The 19,479-nt window shown below is 38.9% G+C and overlaps 1 protein-coding gene across 1 annotated transcript; it reads right to left on the bottom strand.

The window, feature by feature from the left end:
* Nucleotides 1–5,309: 5,309 nt before the first annotated feature.
* LOC109061560 lies at nucleotides 5,310–16,859 on the bottom strand. The gene is made up of 3 exons (XM_019078661.2): nucleotides 16,693–16,859; nucleotides 7,209–7,568; nucleotides 5,310–6,988 (listed from the first exon to the last, which is right to left on the bottom strand). The coding sequence occupies exons 2-3, from the start codon at nucleotides 7,503–7,505 to the stop codon at nucleotides 5,513–5,515; spliced, it is 1,773 nt and encodes a 590-aa protein (XP_018934206.1). The 5' UTR covers nucleotides 7,506–7,568; nucleotides 16,693–16,859; the 3' UTR covers nucleotides 5,310–5,512.
* Nucleotides 16,860–19,479: the final 2,620 nt, after the last annotated feature.

Below are 19,479 nucleotides of genomic sequence, written 5' to 3'. Positions count from 1 at the left end.
GTTATTAACTTAGCTTATGAATTAAAGCCTGTTATGTACATAAATAGCCCATGAATGTGCAGTAGCATAGAATAATCACAACACTGTGTGCAGTACATGCCTTCTGCCAGTTATGTTATGTCTTCTCCATACACACATTTATGATTAAAACTAATACCAACATTACCTGCTGTCTTTATTGTACTCATAAATGCAAAATAGCCACATAATGACTTTATCTTTTACCATATCACCATGTTTCTAACCATTTGGAACACTGTGTTAAGAATGTTTACAATTTAAATATATTACAAAAACAGTAACATTATTACTAAAGTTGTGTTGATGTTATGTAGGCTACCAACTGAGCAAACAAAAAGAAACACCACAGAAGGATCACAACTGAAACTTTTTTATTCCACCAACACCAAAGATACATTTATATCAGTTATTAACAGTTTTAAAGTTTGTCAAAATAAATTAGGTACATAAAAATGTTTGTTGGATCATATGTTGAAGTGTATCCTCAGGCACATCAACAAATTAATAGCTGTAATAACTGAATTAAACATAACACACAACACAATCTACTAACTATTGTGGCTAAATGAACAGTAGCCTAAATACCTGCTGAACCTCATCACACTTGAAAACAGTTTGTGTAATCCATCAAGCATGTGTGATCCGAAGAATCAATATTTTCAGTGGCGCTTTAACGCGAAACAGGAAACTCATGAATATTCATGAAAGCTCCGCCCAGCATCACCAAAAATCTCAGACACCGGATATTTCTGAATATTTCATATTCAATGTTTTCCTATGCAAATTTCCAGCAGTCTTATTGGTTATAATCAATCACATGCTGAAGAGCTGATAACAGTCATCTTATTTGTGTGTAACTTTAACACTTATATTACTGATCAATTTAGAATCATGTATTGAAGTAATGCATCACTAAAGAATACCAACAATGAGTAAATGAATGTCAGTTAGGGTTAGGCCTTATTGTGAAAAAAGTTAATTACAAATAATTTCACAATAAATTAATCCAATGTTACAATAAATACAATTTGTTAAAAATAGTTAATTTAAATACATATTACAATAAACACAATTCACTAAAAATAAGTTGTTAATTTTAAAAAGGTTTCAATAAAGTTTGAAAATGATGAAAACACATTCATTAATTTATTTTTTTGTAGGGGTTTTGTTAAAATTGTGGGGTATTTAAATTTATTTTTATTTTAGAGGCAAACGGAGAAAGTAGTAGTAAATATTAGCAATTTTTTTTTGTTTACTATAAAATAATTGTATTTGTATTTAATTCTAGGCCTACCTTTTATTTTGAATAAAATTATCACACATTATTATTTAGTTTAGTTTATTAAAAAAAACTGAAATAGTGCAATAATATTATACTACTATTAATTCATTTTTTATAGTTATATTTAATGGGTCACGCTAGATGCAGTGCGAGGACCAAACCAAATCTCCAGGTTCTCTTATGAACCAGGCTGAAAAAATTATAAGCCTTTTAAACTAGTGAGGACCACGCTAGCAAATCTCTTAATAGCAACAGGTCCGTAAGAGTAAACGTGCACGGGAGCAGCTTATTTTATGTAAACAGGGTTAGACTGCATCTTTTTAATTCTTAAAATCTGTCCCAGCCACTGCTACTTTATTAGAGAGTACCCTACTGATTCAGGGACAGTCATTTAAAATAATAATTTAAAAATCAATTGAAAAATAATGTTGCGTAGTCTTTAATACTATAGACACAGCCAGCTGTACTCATGGAAATATTAATTCATGATAAAATAAGTACTTTATAATTATATTGGAGTCTTACACACATGCTATTCAGTTAATCTGAGCCGTGCATTAACTTGAGTGATGACAGATATTATGGGAGTGGTTTGGTGCAGATAACATGATCTTGACCCTTAATTAAGAAACTTTAATTAATTCTGTCATATAACAAATCTGTTTCAAAGATTAAATTAAATGACTTGCTAAATACAACATTGGAATAAAAAATGTAAAGCCTGTAATAATTGGGAATCGTGTAAAAATAAAATAAAAACGTGCACATTTCATTTATCTATTATACCATTTATGTACTTTTGATAGCTTGGCTGTTTCCTTATAAAAGTCCAGAAATGTGTCAAGTTTTTCGTCAGGTGTCTTTTTTAATTATGATGTCATGTTGTTGTCTTGCTGCCAGCCAATCACTGTATTACAATTTGGGAATTGGATACATCTGCCCTTTTTGGGGAAAATGAGAACGTACAGTAATCTTAGACAACTTAACCCAGATATTGTAATCAAATCTGCAAATTCATTTGAAGAACCAAATTAGCCAGAGATCAGTTATCAGGATTATAAGATCTGGCATCTTTCCAATTATCTCAGATTTATTAAGAGAGGCACGAAGAACGGGCCCCTGTACAATGTCCTAACTAGTTGGTTGTCATAATATTTCACTATGTAAGTGTGAAGCCCTCAGAAGAAGTTACAGTCACACATGGGGGTGGGGTCAGGATGGGGGATGGTTGTCTTCTGCCAATTCACATACACAAATACACACACACACACACACACACACACACACACACACAGGGAGAGATTAAAAAAAAAAAGAAGATAATTAGCCACAGGTTACTGTTTTGTCATCATGCACCCTCTCACTAGACCACTCTGCAACAACTACAAGTCAGTCTATTTTCTGAGGTGAGTCACTTTTCACTTTATAACAAACTATGTAAAAAAGTTACACCTTAGAATGTAAAAAACTTATGAAAGTATTATGTTCCAATAAAATGAAAGTGATAGGGCCTCTATGACAGTGACAAGACAAGCTGATAACAGATGTCATGACAGTCATGTTCTTTTACCATTTATGAGGATTTGGTCTGAGAGGAGGATTTCTGACAGGAAAGTGTATTATTTCCTGAAGCATTTTATTATTATTTATTTATTTATTTATTTTTTACCTGAAATCAAATTACATTATACATTTGAAAGAAGTTAAGGGGAAGTGTCAGAATATGAAGTGAAAAAAAAGGAATCTATCAGAGACTGCCTTTTTCAATGACTTTAAATAAATAACTCAATTACATGAATGAATAAATAAATTCCTTTGACGTATGAAGTTAAAAATGAGAGAAATAATCCTGTCAGAGTATAAAGTTAAAAAAATAAAGAAAAGGGGGTAAAAATTAATCCCTGACAGGCAAACTTATTTTCTAAGGAAAATCTTTCCTTCACAAAAAATGTGATTCATGTAACTGACGTATTAATTAAAAGTTGTTGATAAAATGTCTAGTGAAGTAAAGATTTAACTCAGAAAAGGAACTTTTCTGTCAGAAAGTAATATCGATTTCTCTTTCACGAGATTACTTCCTCTTTTTTTTGGTGTTTTTTTTTTTCTGTGTTGTAGTATCTAGGGACGAGGCTTCTAAACCGGGGTGTTTTTAGGGGCGTGATATTCAAATGACGACTGTTTTCTGCTACCACATTTATCAACGTGCGATCATTTGTACGATGAGATTGGCAGCATACGACTATGTCATGAATCACATGTGAACTCTGTCACAAGAAGATTTGTGTGCACGGATCTGCACTCGTTTCTATGTTAGAATGATAAATGAGACCCAATGTCGTTTGCACTTTCTCTAGATGGGCTCACTGAGGATGAAGAGACCACAGCAACATCCGGCCCAGATGAAGCAGTAAGGGCAGATGCAGTGATGGAGCGTCTCATTCATGACACTGGTCCATCTCCAGGATGCCGCTGTGGACTTCTCCATCCTCACTGCTCACACTAGTCTGCAGACATTTCAGATCATACAAAAATACATTGTCAAATACGTGATTTTTTTTTTTTTAAACAAAACCATGTCATTTGATTTCAGTATTAGAAGTAACAAAATGATCTTTATATTTTTGTTTCAGGTTTTCCCCCTTTTTCCCACAAATGCAAGTGTTGTGATAACTCTGTTTGGAATGACAATAATTAAAATAAACTACAACTTCAGATGTAAAAAATGTTTTATTGATGACTGTAGTGTACTCACTGAGAGCCTTTGATGGCAGCATTCCTTCATCAGTCTCTCTGCAGCAGATAAACACACGTGTCTCATGTGTCCCTGTAACATCCAGACAAGAGTCCGTCTCCTCTGTCATTTATCTGTGATATACTGCATTTACATGTTGTGTTAACTCACTTTTTATCTAACACAAGTGTTCCTCAATTTATCAACAGTACTAATAGACACATAAAAGAGATAACTTATGTTTAGTTACTTTATGTAGACGTGTTTATATTTACATGACTTACATTCATGTAAAGCAGTGTTGACGGTGAATTCTACATAATAGTACACATACCTCACTTACTCAGATGTCTGTTTCATGTCTATAAGATGTGCCCATCTGCAATTCTCTTAGAACATTTTTTTACTGCAAAATCACAAATATACTGTTTAGCGTTTACACATTAAGCAGTTTACTCTACAGTAGTTCAACAAATACAATTTTAACACAAGTAACCGTGTATTTGTTTTCTAATACTCACATTTGTAAAACCCACGTTGCTGTTCTCCATCACGTTCGATGATGACGTATCCCTCTCGCGTGGCATCCTGGGATAGAAAAGTGTCCACCGATGAACACTCCAGAATCTGGGCTGAAGCAGTAGGACATCCGGGGATTTCTCGCCTACTCTTTTATGAATACTGCGGTTTCAAGCATACTTATTTCTTCACGTACTGTTTTTTTCCTACTGTATAGTATGTAAGTAGGCATATTAGGACTGGCAAAATTATGCTGATCGAGTCAGTTGCACTGGTGCTCCTAAATATTTTTTCATAGTCTCGCGCAGTAGTTTTCAGTCACAAATGCAAGTGAAATGATCGCACTGTAGAGCCATGTACATTTTGTGACCTTGTTCGCCATTAATTTATTTTCCACCTCTGCACCACTGTGACTGCATTTTAAACACAGCCTACACATACCACCCAGCAGCCATACATTCCTATCATTATGAATCTGGCATATATTGAGACAAACTTAAATATTAAATTCTTTATACACTCTCACATTCAAATCGCCACGTCTAACAGCTCAACTTATTGAGGATTGTTAGTGGATGGAGATGTCTATGCATTTGGTGTGCAGGGAGGTGTGGGTGTCTATACACTTTGAATATCGCTTCATGAAAATCACATTATCATCCTGTTAACTTTGCCTAAATGTGTGTTTGTGAGAGTCTACACTCATGTCAGAGACCTGCATTTATTGAAAACAAAGTACGCTACTTCATGTAAGAATTTGCATTCCTTAGAATCACAGATGTTTTTATTGAGCTATTTGTTTTTGCTTACAATCATAAGTGAAATATACATTTTAAGCTACTGTTAATTTCACGTGCACATGAGATTTTTTTTTGTGTTAGAACGTTTTGAGGTTATTAAGTAGATCAAGTACAATCAACTTTGCAAAGCCCTAGTAATAATTAAACATTGCAAACCAACTAATGACAATCTTTGCAACAATAATCCCAGTTGCCTCTGTTATCTGTGTAGCACCACAGGTAACTGTAACCATAATAGCCACAGAGGTGATCAGACCTGCAGATTTGGTCATTCACAGCTGAGTGACAATCATCAGAAGAACAGCAGCGATCCCAGCTGTCTTTGTTATCTGTGTAGCACCACTTATGTTCTGAACCATATTTGGCACAGGCGTGGTTGCTGCGGCAGTACTTCCCACTTTTGGCCTTACTGTGCCACAGCGGAGGGCTGCAGTAGTCCCAGTTGTGTGGTAAGGAACCAGTCCAGCACCAGTAGTAGTCGTAGCCATATGTGGCACATGGATAATCATCCAAACACCTTTCTCCTTTATACGTGATGACTGAGTATGGCGGTGAGCAGGGTATCTGCACCTGGCCTGAGTAACACCTGTAGCCCTTCAGACGTTTGCTGTACAGGCAGGGAAAGGAGCAGCAGGGCTTGGTTTCACCTTCTGTGGTGCATTGACAGCTTTCAGCAGAGTCTGAGATGCTTGAGCAGTGTGAGCCATCAGCTGCAGTCTTCTGCTTCTCTGGGACCAACAGGCACTCAACAGCATCTGAGCTCTCCGATCCCTCCCTCTTTTTGTGCTCAGCATGGATAACTAGTGGTTTGGCATGAGTTATGAGACAAGCACTTCCGGAAAAAGCCTTTAGCTCTTCTGTCACATTGTAGTACTCCTGCATGCTGTCAAAGCCTAAACCTGCAGTCACTGTCCTCAATGTAACATTAATTGTAGATGATGTGCTGTCACTGCTGATGGCCCTTTTCACCGCACCAAGCGTGTTCTGCACATCTGGGCTCATTTGGACTCCTTGGTTCACTGGCAGATTAATTAATTTCTGAAAGCTTTCTTTAATCATGTTTAACTTATTGTCCTCACCACAATCATCAACAAAAATCTTAATGAACTTATGGTAGAGTTCACTGAGCCGGTCATTTAGGTTTGAGACTCTCATCAGGCTTATGCCAGGCTCTGCTGGCTGGTTTCTCCCCATATAGCTGAAGGAAAAAGTCTTTGTGTCATCAGTGTGGTGTTTATAACAGACAGCTGTCCAGATGTGAGAGGGCACTGCCACCCTTTCAGTGTCTCCAGATGCTCCCTTCTGTGGTATTCTTTCAGTTGCACTTGGTACTGTCCCTGTGACAATGTAGACTGTTGCATTATCATTGGCAAGGCCTTTTAATAATTTCTTCAGCGTGTTCTCCCATTTAGACCAGTGGATACAGTAGAAACACAGATCAATCTGTGCAGCGTTGGTCAATGTACATGTTGCCGTACGGCCAGTACCGCATTGGAAGCTGTTGGGCTTTAGATGTCCATGATCATACCCGGTGTCGTTGTAGTCACTGCTGATGGCTTGATTTCCTTTAATAATGTTCTCATCAGAGTCCTTCTCAAGTACCATATGATCAGTTGGGTTTTGAGGTTGGGAAATCTACAGAATAAATATTACTTTAAATGGTTAACATTTTAAATTTAAACATTTTAAATGTTTGTTGTTTAATTTAATGTATTAAGTGTACAATCTACTGCATTTTATATATAGTTTACTATGACAAAACAGAATGAAAACCAATAATTCAATTAACTGAACTACTGAATAAAAAACTTTGCTTTTTTATAGTGAAAGTTTTGTTAGAGAATTGCATGGTTACCTGTGGCTCGACATGCCATTTGTTCTTACATGTTGCTCCTGGAGTGCTTGAGCATGCAGGGTCCAATGTGTAGGCACTGTAGAGAGGGATCCTATGAGGAACGGAGTACAGCGTAGCGTAATAATATGGTCCTCCTCCTTCATACATTTGGCAGATTTTCTTGGCATTCTGATCCATTCCTTCTGGTTCTGTGTTTTTGTAGAAAAACGCTTTACATTCTTCAAAGCTGTCAACCACTTTTGCCTGAATGCTGAATGCTCTCAGCACAATACAGGTGAGCAGAGCCAGAACAATCATGGTGTTACAGAGCAGAGACGCCAGAAGAGCACTCAAGAGTCTGTGATGTTGGTGTGGGTGTGACTGAAATCAAAAAAGTTTGAGTTTAGTTAGTGTTCTTATGTATTCCTTCAAATATTTTTTTATTTTCTGCTGATCTCTGTCTTACTTTGAAGTCAGAAAGAGCTTTATTACCAAGTGTTTACACATAAAGCTTCGCGTGCAGAACAAAGTACAGACATAGTGAAAACATACACGGTAGTGCAGACATACAAAGGAATGACACAGTACAGATGGAATCTAACACTAATAACAGAAAATTAAATAATGCACTATATATAGAAATAGAAGTATAACATTTTTTAATGATTTAAAGGAATGTATAAATATGTTATTTACAAGTGTGCATAAAATTTGTTTATAAAATGTACAAATTTCAGACTCTACTGTATCTGTAAATGTGTCGTTTACAATGGCCTTTTTGTGTAGAGTTTGCATATTCTCCCTTTGTCTGCGTGGGTTTACGCCGGGTGCACCAGTTTCCTCCCACAGCCCAAAGACATGCAGGTTAGTTGAACTGAAGACTCTTAATTGTCACCGGACGTGTGTGTAAAGGACTTGTGTATGGATTAACTGGTTCTCGCCATGAATATAGCCATAGATGCTGGAATGGAGTTAAGAATGAAATAATCAAGCAAACAAAAGATGGACAAGTTAGAATTATGATAGTTTTAATTGTTCAGGCTTAATATGCCCTGCGGGGAAAAAACTGTTCTTATGCCTGACTGTTCTGGTGGTCAGTGCTCTATCCACTGAGAGAGTAAAAAAACTCCTCTACACTGGAGAAAAACAGAAGTATTATTTTTTCCTATTTTTACCCAAAATAAGGTGTTGTGGGCATTATTGTGTGCACACATGTAATGCAATCTCTGTTACATTCATGATGGCCGGAGTGCGCCCTCGCGTTCTGAACCCATCAGTGGAAAACAGTTTTTATGCCTAGATGTTCTAGTGCCCAGAGATCTGTAGCGTCTGCCCGAGGGAAGAAGTGCAAACAGGTTGTGTCCGGGGTGAGAGGGGTCTGTGATGATGTTACCTGCCTGTTTCTTCACTCTGGGATTTGTACAAGTCCTGAAGACTGGGCAGGTGCACACCAATGATCCTTTCTGCTGCCCTAACAGTCCGTTGCAGTCTTCTTAAATCTGATTTGCTGGCTGACCCAAACCAGACAGTTATAGAAGAGCACAGAACCGACTCAGTAACAGCTGAGTAAAACTGTGTCATCTGTGCCTGTGGCAGGTTTAACTTCCTCAGCTGGCGAAGGAAGTACAACCTCTGCTGGGCCTTTTTCACAGTGGAGTCAATGTGAGTGTCCCACTTCAGGTCCTGGGAGATGGTTGTGCCCAGGAATCTGAATGACTCCACTGCAGCCACAGTGCTGTTCATGATGGTGAGTGGGGGGAGTGCAGGGGGGTTTCTCCTGAAGTCCACGATCATCTCCACTGTTTTGAGAGTGTTGAGCTCCAGGTTGTTAAGACTGCACCAGACAGCAAGCTCTTTAACCTCCTGTCTGTTAGCAGACACATCGCCGTCCTGGATGAGGCCGATGACTGTGGTGTCATCTGCAAACTAAAGGAGTTTGACAGAGGGGTCTTGTGCAGTCATTTGTGTACAAGGAGAAGAGCAGTGGGGAGAGTGTTGGATGTGATTTTTCCCAGCCTCACTAGCTGCTGCCTGTCTGTCAGGAAGCTGGTGATCCACTGACAGATGGAGGTGGGCACAGAGAGCTGTGTGAGTGTATTCTGAAGGGTGTCCGGGATGATGGTGTTGAAAGCGGAGCTGAAGTCCACAAATAGGATCCTCACATAAGTCCCTGTTTTGTCAAGATGTTAGAGGATGTAATGCAGTCCAATGTTGACTGCATCACCCACAGAAACAGTAGGGTTGTTGATGGCTGTGCTGTGAGATGGTCAGAGTGGGTGTGGGGTGTCAGACCAGGCTTTTGCTTTTCAAACCTGCAGTAAAACTTTTTTAGGTCTTCAGCCAGTTGTTGATTGGCCTCAGTGCTGGGGGATGGTGTCTCATAGCTTGTGATGGATTTCAGGCCTTTCCACACTGATGTAGGTTGTTGTTTTTTAGCTTTTCACACTTTAAATAGGGAGACAAGAGTGGCTCAGAAAAAGTGTTTATTTGGCCTGTTTGTACTATACTGTAGTCTATACAACCAGAATAAACAAGGAAAACTCCTGTGGCGAATAAAAGGTCTTAGAGTTAATGAAGAGAGCTTCCAAATTTTGGCAGCACATCTTCTTTAAAACCGTCATGTCTGTAAACCAGCCTTTATTGATATAAAAACATAATCCACTGCCTCTCGTTTTCCCCCGATGACTCTGTGATGCGGTCCTCTCTGAACAGTTGGAAGCACATTAATAATAATAATAATAATAATAATAATAATTATTATTATTATTATAACTAGGCACACCTGAACAGAAAAATAAAATCAACACAACAAGGAAAACGGTGCAAAAGGACAACAAAGTCCAAATTAACAGAAACCGTGACAGTAAGAGCTGTCATTATAGTGTTCTTCTGGTTTTATGCTGCACAGTACACATGTAAATAAAATTAAATCTAAAAATTAAAACCATGTTGGAAAATCACATAAAAAAAATGCTGGGTATGTAGCCTTCGTAAGACTCATATCCAAATCACTCTGCATCATTTGATACATTTAATACATTTATTGCATCCTATTAAAAGTAGCCAAATTCTACTAGGCCATATTTACAATTTCAAACTTCCATTTCAATTAGCCAGTGTTAAGTGCTACATCCAAACCAGAAACGGCCCTTGTCTGTTTTATAATATATTGAGCATATTTGCCATGTCAAATGTGGGACAAGTTAGACTTAAACACTGATTAGCAAATGCTGATTGTGCCGTATATTTGCAATAAGTGTCTCAAATTGTTTTTAATTATTTGAGTAATATTTGTAATTTTATATGCAGGCCACTATAGGCTCACAGCCACATTAGCCAGTGCTTACTGTGCTATATTTTTGCCAAAACTGGCCCAGATACGCTTTAGGATAACTGGGCCACATTTGTGGCATCATGTACAGGACACTTTAGGCTCACGGCCATATTAGCCAGTGCTTACTCTGTGCCATATCTTGGCCAAAACTGGCCCAGATACGTTTTAGGATAACTGGGCCGCATTTGTTGCATCATATACGGGCCACTTTAAGCTCACAGCCACATTAAACAGTGCTTACAGTGTCACAACTTTGCCAGAACTGGCCCAGATATGATTTAGGATAACTGGGCCACATTTGTGGCATCCTGTACGGGACACTTTAGGCTCAAAGCCACATTAGCCTGTGCTTACTGTGACATATCTTTGCCAAAACTGGCCCAGATACATTTTAGGATAACTGGGCCACATTTGTTTCATCATATACAGGCCACTTTTAGCTCACAGCCACATTAGTCAGTGCTTACTGTGTCATATTTTTGCCAAAACTGGCCCAGATACATTTTAAAATAACTGGGCAACATTTGCAGGAACACATGTGGACCACAATTGGTTCACACCCTGATTAGCCTTAGTCAGTTGTGCCATATTTTTGCCAAAGGTGGCCCACATTTGGTTGGCACTATTTGGGCCATATTCACTATTTACCACATGGGCCACTTTAGGGTTACATTCAGATTACACAATGCCGTGAACACCACATCTTTTGCCTTCAGAGGCCCACATGTGATTTGATACATTTGGGCCATTTTTCCTGTTTTACATGTCGGCCACTTCAGGCTAATATCCATTTTGTCTGGGCTATAAGAAGGCCAGCAGTGCCATATCATTGCCTTATGTGGCCCACATCTGCATGCTATCTGGGATGTGCTCTGTTTGAGAGAAACCTGGCTAAAACCAGATTACAAACCTGATTACATTATTTTAAACAAGTCTACCCCAAAATTACTGGTTTGTAAACATGAGCCACATCCAAAAGCTAAAGGAGGAGGTGTTGCTACAGTTTATAGCAATATCTTCAGTATTTCTAAAAAGTTGGGTTTCAAGTATAATTCGTTTGAAGTAATGGTGCTTCATATAATGTTATCCAGAGAAACAAGTGTTAATAATAAATCCCCTGTGATATTTGTCAAATATGTTAGAACCATCACTTCCACTAAAAAAGACTGCTGTCTAAATAATATACCTGACTTATCTTAATTCCTCAAAATATCCAATAGCTCAGAACAACTTGATGATGCAACATAAACTATGGACTCTCTCTTTTCTAGCACTGTATATTTACATCTTCAAGTGACATTTACAATCAGACCAACGAGACAGCAACAATATACAAGTGCTGTGACAAGTCTCAGTTAGTCTAGTCTCACGTGAATGGTCATGGCAGTTTTCATTGGCCAAGGCCCACCCATGAGGCCGTTTGACCAACGTGTCCAACAACCAATCACAGTTTGCTTCGTTCATCGTCACGTTTCGAGGCATGGAAATGTCGCCATAATAACAGACCAGTGTGTAAAATTCTCGGACGCATTTTAAAGAGTCTATGCTGCGAACTTTAAATAATTCACATACTTTTGAAAATCCAGCGTTTAGTTGATCCTGATAAGTGCTCGTCGTCACAGTTGTAAATATGACGGCTTTCTACTTTCGTGAGGAGGTTTGGCACCCCGGTATCTTTGTTTTCAGGTGGAACATTAAAGAATGCCACACACGTCTCACAGAAATCCTGTAGAATTCAACCAATCTGATAACGACTTCGACATTCCTGAAGTGTTTCCACTTTTGTGTCCCATATGCATCAGACGTTTAGCCAACGGTCCATGGGCGTGAGGTCTGAGGCTGAGACTACAGTTAGTCTAACACAGTGCACATATGATTTAGTTGATCCTTTATGCTTAAGAAAGATTAAGGAAAAAAGTCTGAAAACGTGGTACAATGAGCACACTCACGCCCTAAAGAAAGCAGCCTGGAAAATGGAGGTAAACAAAACTAGAGCAGGAAAGTATTTTCTCCTACAGAAAAGCATTCAAGACTGCTAGATCTGATTATTTTTCATCTCTTTTAGAGGAAAATAAACACAACCCCAAGTATTAAATCAATACAGTGGCTAAATTAACAAAAATATAACATCAGCAGGTGTAGACATTTCCCAATAGCACAGTGATAATGAAATTATTATTAACTATTTACAGGGGATCTGTAGTATACTATAGATCCCCTGAGGAACAATTCAACTCATTCTCTTCTATAGGAAAGGAAGAATTTTACAAACTTGTTAAACCATCTAACCGAACATGTATGTTAGACACTACTTCATCTAAGCTCCTAAAAGAGGTGCTTCCAGAAGTCATAGATCCTCTTCTGACTATTATTAATTCCTCATTGTCATTAGGATATGTCCCCAAAACCTTCAAACTGGCTGTTATTAAGCCTCTCACCAAAAAAAAAACACAACTTGACCCCAAAGAACTAGTTAATTATAGACCGATCTTGAATCTCCCTTTTCTGTCCAAGATACTAGAAAAGGTAGTATCCTCACAATTATATTCCTTCTTAGAGAAAATGGTATCTGTGAGGATTTACAGTCAGGATTTAGACCATATTATAGTATTGAGCCTGCTCTCCTTAGAGTTACAAATGACCGGCTCTTGTCATCTGATCGTGGTTGTATCTCTCTATTAGTGCTACTGGATTTCAGCACTGCGTTTGACACTATTAACCACAACATTGTTTGAATAGACTAGAAAATGATATTGGAATAAGAGTAAGTGCTTTGACATGGTTTAAATCATACTTATCTAACCGCCATAAATTTGTGGCAGTGAATGAAGAAGTATCATATCGGTCGCAAGTGCAGTATGGAGTACCTCAAGGCTCAGTACTATGACCAGTACTTTTAATGCTTTACATGTTCAGCTCTATATTTCTTCACAGCCCGGCGAAACATACCAATTTGAAAAACTAAAGGAATGCATTGGAATTGCACTGGATGACGAGAAATTTCTTACAGCTAAATTCTGTAAATACATAGGTGTTAATTATCGGACCTAAAAACTCTGCATGTAATAACCTAGAACACTGTCTAACGCTTGACGGCTGCTCTGTCAATTCTTCATCATCAGTTAGGAACCTAGGTGTGCAATTTGATAGCAATCTTTCCTTTGAAAGCCATATTTCTAGCATTTGTAAAAACACATTTTACCATCTCAAAAATAGCAAAATTACGACCTATGATCTCAATGTCAAATGCAGTAACATTAATTCACGCACTAATGACCTCAAGGTTAGATTATTGTAATGCTTTATTGGGTGGTTGTTCTGCACGCTTAATAAACAAACTCCAGCTAGTCCAAAATGCAGCAGCTAGAGTTCTCACTAGAACCAGGAAGTATGACCATATTAGCCTGAATCTGGCAACATTGCACTGGCTACCTATTAAATGTATAAATTTTAAAATCTTGCTAATTATCCTATACCTTTTCTTATTTAGCTCTCAAACTCTGGAACAATCTACCTAACACTTGTTCAAAAGGCAGACACACTCACACTGTCAGTTTAAATCTAGATTAAAGACCCATCTCTTTAACCTGGCTTACACATAAGACATTAACACATTTTTATTATTCAAATCTGTTAAAGGATTGTTAGGCTGCATTAATTAGGTAAACCGGAACCGGGAACACTTCCCATAACACCCGATGTACTTGTTACATTGTTAGAAGAATGGCATCTATGCTAATATTAGTCTGTTTCTTTCTCATTCCGAGGTCACCGTGGCCACCAGATCCAGATCAGATGGGAACTGCAGCAACCCAGATCAAGCCGCATCCAGTCCAGATGGTGGATCAGTACCTAGAGATGACCTCGACAGCCCTGAATGTCAGCACAGACCATGTCAACTAGACGAGCCCCAGAGACAGATCCCCAGTGAAAACCTTGTCACCTAGAAGGCCATCTGCACAAGATCACGGGAACCAGACGAGTTTGACTGAATCTGACTTTGCTGCAGCCTGGAATTAAACTACTGGTTTTATCTGGCCAGAGAAGAATGGCACACTATTTCGACACTCTAGATTTTGACCCAGTGTTAAATCTACCTAAAAAAACAGCATGTAACACAGATTTTAGCGTCACTACAGTGGTTGCCAGTGCAGTAAATAATTGAGTTTAAACTACTGATTGTTGCATATAAAGCATTGCATATAGAAACCACCCAGGTCTCTCGGATAAGCAAATCAAATGATCCTAGACATTCCAAGGACTAGACTGAAATTGAGTGGTGACCAGGCATTTGCAGTAGCATCTCAGAAGCGCTGGAATTAGCTACCTCTACTAGGGGTGGGTGAAATTGTTTCTCCGATGTATTGTGATTCTCTCTTCAATGATTTTGAATCGATTTTAAACTTTTCAGAATCGATTCTGAGCTTGTTTATTTTTCTCGCATATGGCACGTGTGCACGCTAGAGATGCGGCAGGCTTCATTGCACAGAATTTGTGCTGTGAGACACGTGCACATTGCTTGACAGTCTGTGCTTCCACCCACCGTGTTTTAATTTAGATATGGTTTCATTTATGCCGTTTGGAATGCAGTACTTTTAGATGCACAAAACTCACACACTGACAGACTTTCACGTGCGCTTTGTGTTTGTTGTCCTGAAGCTCAATTGCGGCTGTGGTTAAATGCACTTGCATTTTCGAATACTTTTATACGAAACTGATGTACACACAGTCAGTTATGTTTTCAGAGCAGGACAAAACATCTGATATTGAAATTGATCTGTGCATGCAGCCTGTTAAAGCTGTCACTGTCTATGATCTCATCAGTAATAATCAAATGGCAATAATGCTGAGGAAAAAAGAAAAAACTATTTTCTGTATACTTTCTGACACTTAAAGAACACTTATTTTAAATAATTGTTTTAAAAAATAGCCTGCTGTGCTTGTATAATAAAAAAAGTTAATTTTGCACAAAATTTTTTTTATATAAAGTTTATATGAAAATGTATCCAAATGCAGTTATACTGAAAACTGAGAATGTGACGCATCTTGATATTGAGTGATAATGATAATCGTAATTGAATTGAATTGTGAAACCAATGAAGATTCACACCCCTATTTTTAAGATAGCAGTACTGATATACAGAGATTCCAACTATAAACAAAAAACATAAAACTACAATTTTGTTTAAGATGTAAAGTTGTAAAGATGTATTTGCAGAGCAGAAAAATTAATTGGGGAAAAAATGTAGATCGATTCGTTTTGGTATCAGATCATGACTCCGAGAATCGGATCGGATCGTGAAGTGCCTGTAGATTCCCACCTCTAATAGATGTACAGGATGTATGACAACATTGTGATGCATCGATGCATTGTTAATCATAATCGAATCGAATCATGGCCCTCTAAATTGTAATATAATCAAATCAAATCGTGAGATACCCATAGATTCCCACCCCTAACCTCTACATCTCAGACTAGGTTATTTTAAATGAAAATTAAAAGTGCATTTACTTGAATTAGCCTTTGGTTCTTCAGACTAATTAGCAAGAGACATTTTTATAATAGTATTTTTGTAGTTTAATTGCAACATATAATCATTGCTGTTAAGTGTTCATCGTCATCGTCTGTTTGATTACGTTGTTAATTGATTTTTACTGAACATTTCTGCCATATGTACATCAACTTGACAGTCACCACTGATAAGTTATTACTAAATATATTGTAGAAACTTATTCTTTTGTTAAGCTGCTTTGCAATGATTTGTATCATGAAAAATGCTATACAAATAAAATTGAATCGAATTATAACATTGGTTGTTGGTCATTGTTTGTCTGAAAGTTAATAATTTCAATAATGATTTGTGTAATTTTTATTTAGGGATTGTACAGCACAATGGTCAATGTTACGTTGTTTTAATTGTGCTAAATAAATAAAAAAACAAAACAAATAAACAATTAAAAAACAAACACTATTTCCCTGGTTAATACGGTGAAGATGCTTTGACACAATCTGCATTGTAAAGAGTGCTATATAAATAATGGTAGAAAAAATACACATCAAAATTTAACATCAAAATGACTTCAGCACATCATTAAAGTCTCAAAACACAAAGTGACTGATGAGAATAACACACATACATGAAAACAACAAAAGAAAGATGAAATACTTACCTCTATTTGTAGATCTTTTTACTTCCTCCGCTGAACTTTTGAACAACTGCTCTGAAATTTCTTTCGCTTGTGAAAAACAAGTTAAATTGGTTTTTATTTAGGTTGAGAAGAATGGCAGTCAAACATTAACACACACACACACATAAAAATAATAATGAACTTGTGTTTTTTTTGATTTTTCGGTGTTTTTGGATTTAACTTTAACCACAAGGTGTTAATCCACATCCAATGAGAACCATAACTAATTTTTCCCCCCATTAGAAACCACTTTATCTGTTGTGTGGAATTTTTTTCCCCCAAGACATTTGTCAGAAGCTTGATATTTTAAAGCTTTATATATTCAGTTTTGGTTGCATATTTCCTGATTTCTCTTCAGAATAAATGTATTTATGCATGTCACAAACCAACTTAAACATAACACAGAATATTACTTTTTCCTAGGGAAGGGATCTGCACAATGTATATTGACAACATTTGAAACATCAGATTATGAATTGGTGTAATTTTGTAAACATGAACTAAATTGTGTGTAATTTTGAAGCAGCTTTTGGTAAACAAAACCTCACTTTTGTAGTTGTGAGGTGACAACAGCATTCAGCATTGCAGATATTCATTTATGGGAAAGACTGCAACTTCTGCATCTTTATAATTGGAATAGTCATTCAATTAGCTTAAAGGAACACTCCCCTTTTTTTGAAAATAGGCTCATTTTCCAACTCCCCTAGAGTTAAACAGTTGAGTTTTACTGTTTTTGAATCGATTCAGCTGATCTCCTGGTCTGGCGGTAGCACTTTTAGCTTAGCTAAGCATAGATCATTGAATCTGATTAGAATGTTAGCATCTCGCTCAAAAATGACCAAAGAGTTTCTATATTTTTCTGTAGAGTTTGATGTCCTACCTGAGCAGCTCCACCAGCTTCCACTCGCTCCCTCACCTGTCCCAGGACACTTGCTCTCCTGTGCTCTTCTCTCCTCTGTCTCTCTCTCTGGAGATTGATATCCTCTGAGCAACTCCACCAGCTTCCACTCACTCTCTCACCTGTCCCAGGACACTTGCTCTCCTCTCCTCTGTCTCTCTGGAGTTTGATGTCCTCTCTGAGTAACTCCACCAGCTTCCACTCTCTCCCTCACCTGTCCCAGGACACTTGCTCTCCTCTCCTCTGTCTCTCTGGAGTTTGATGTCCTCTCTGAGCAACTCCACCAGCTTCCACTCACCTCTCTCACCTGTCCCAGGACACTTGCTCTCCTCTCCTCTGTCTCTCTGGAGTTTGATGTCCTCTCTGAGTAACTCCACCAGCTTCCACTCTCTCCCTCACCTGTCCCAGGACATTTGCTCTCCTCTCCTCTGTCTCTCTGGAGTTTGATGTCCTCTCTGAGCAACTCCACCAGCTTTCCACTCACTCTCTCACCTGTCCCAGGACACTTGCTCTCCTCTCCTCTGTCTCTCTGGAGTTTGATATCCTCTCTGAGCAGCTCCACCAGCTTCCACTCACTCCCTCACCTATCCCAGGACACTTGCTCTCCTGTGCTCTTCTCTCCTCTGTCTCTCTGGAGTTTGATATCCTCTCTGAGCAGCTCCACCAGCTTCCACTCACTCTCTCACCTGTCCCAGGACACTTGCTCTCCTGTGTTCTTCTCTTCTCTGTGCATTTCTTGAATTTGATGTCCTCCCTGAGCAGCTCCACCAGCTTCCACTCACTCCCTCACCTGTCCCAGGACACTTGCTCTCCTATGCTCTTCACTCCTCCATCTCTCTCTGGAGTTTGATGTCCTCCCTGAGCAGCACCACCAGCTTCCACTCACCTGTCCCATGACCTGTCCCAGGACACTTGCTCTCCTGTGCTCTTCTCTCCTCCATCTCTCTCTCTGGAGTTTGATGTACTTTTTGTAATGCTCCACCAGCTTCCACTCACTCTCTCACATGTCCCAGGACACTTGCTCTCCTGTGCTCTTCTCTCCTCTGTGTCTCTCTGGAGTTTGATGTCCTCCCTGAGCAGCACCACCAGCTTCCACTCCCTCCTTCACCTGTCCCAGGACACTTGCTCTCCTCTCCTCTGTCTCTCTGGAGTTTGATGTCCTCTCTGAGCAACTCCACCAGCTTCCACTCACTCTCTCACCTGTCCCAGGACACTTGCTCTCCTCTCCTCTGTCTCTCTGGAGTTTGATGTCCCTCTCTGAGTAACTCCACCAGCTTCCACTCTCTCCCTCACCTGTCCCAGGACATTTGCTCTCCTCTCCTCTGTCTCTCTGGAGTTTGATGTCCTCTCTGAGCAACTCCACCAGCTTCCACTCACTCTCTCACCTGTCCCAGGACACTTGCTCTCCTCTCCTCTGTCTCTCTGGAGTTTGATGTCCTCTCTGAGTAACTCCACCAGCTTCCACTCTCTCCCTCACCTGTCCCAGGACACTTGCTCTCCTGTGCTCTTCTCTCCTCTGTCTCTTTGGAGTTTGATGTCCTCTCTGAGCAACTCCACCAGCTTCCACTCACTCTCTCACCTGTCCCAGGACACTTGCTCTCCTGTGCTCTTCTCTCCTCTGTGTCTCTCTGGAGTTTGATGTCCTTCCTTGGTATTTTCTCCTGTTTGCACTCACTCCCTCACCTGTCCCAGGACACTTGCTCTCCTATGCTCTTCACTCCTCCATCTCTCTCTGGAGTTTGATGTCCTCCCTGAGCAGCACCACCAGCTTCCACTCACTCCCTCACCTGTCCCAGGACACTTGCTCTCCTGTGCTCTTCTCTCCTCCATCTCTCTCTGGAGTTTGATGTTCTCTTTGAAAAGCTCCACCA

The sequence above is a fragment of the Cyprinus carpio genome, unplaced genomic scaffold, assembly GCF_018340385.1.
Source record: "Cyprinus carpio isolate SPL01 unplaced genomic scaffold, ASM1834038v1 S000006590, whole genome shotgun sequence".
NCBI lineage: Eukaryota > Metazoa > Chordata > Actinopteri > Cypriniformes > Cyprinidae > Cyprinus > Cyprinus carpio.
This window is presented reverse-complemented; position numbering and strand designations above follow the sequence as displayed.

Excerpts from the sequence above, each read along its gene's own strand:
- LOC109061560 (XM_019078661.2), bottom strand. The coding sequence starts at position 7,505 with ATGATTGTTCTGGCTCTGCTCACCTGTATTGTGCTGAGAGCATTCAGC. Across the intron at positions 6,989-7,208 it reads AATGGCATGTCGAGCCACAG|ATTTCCCAACCTCAAAACCC; the intron begins GTAACCATGCAA and ends TTTATTCTGTAG.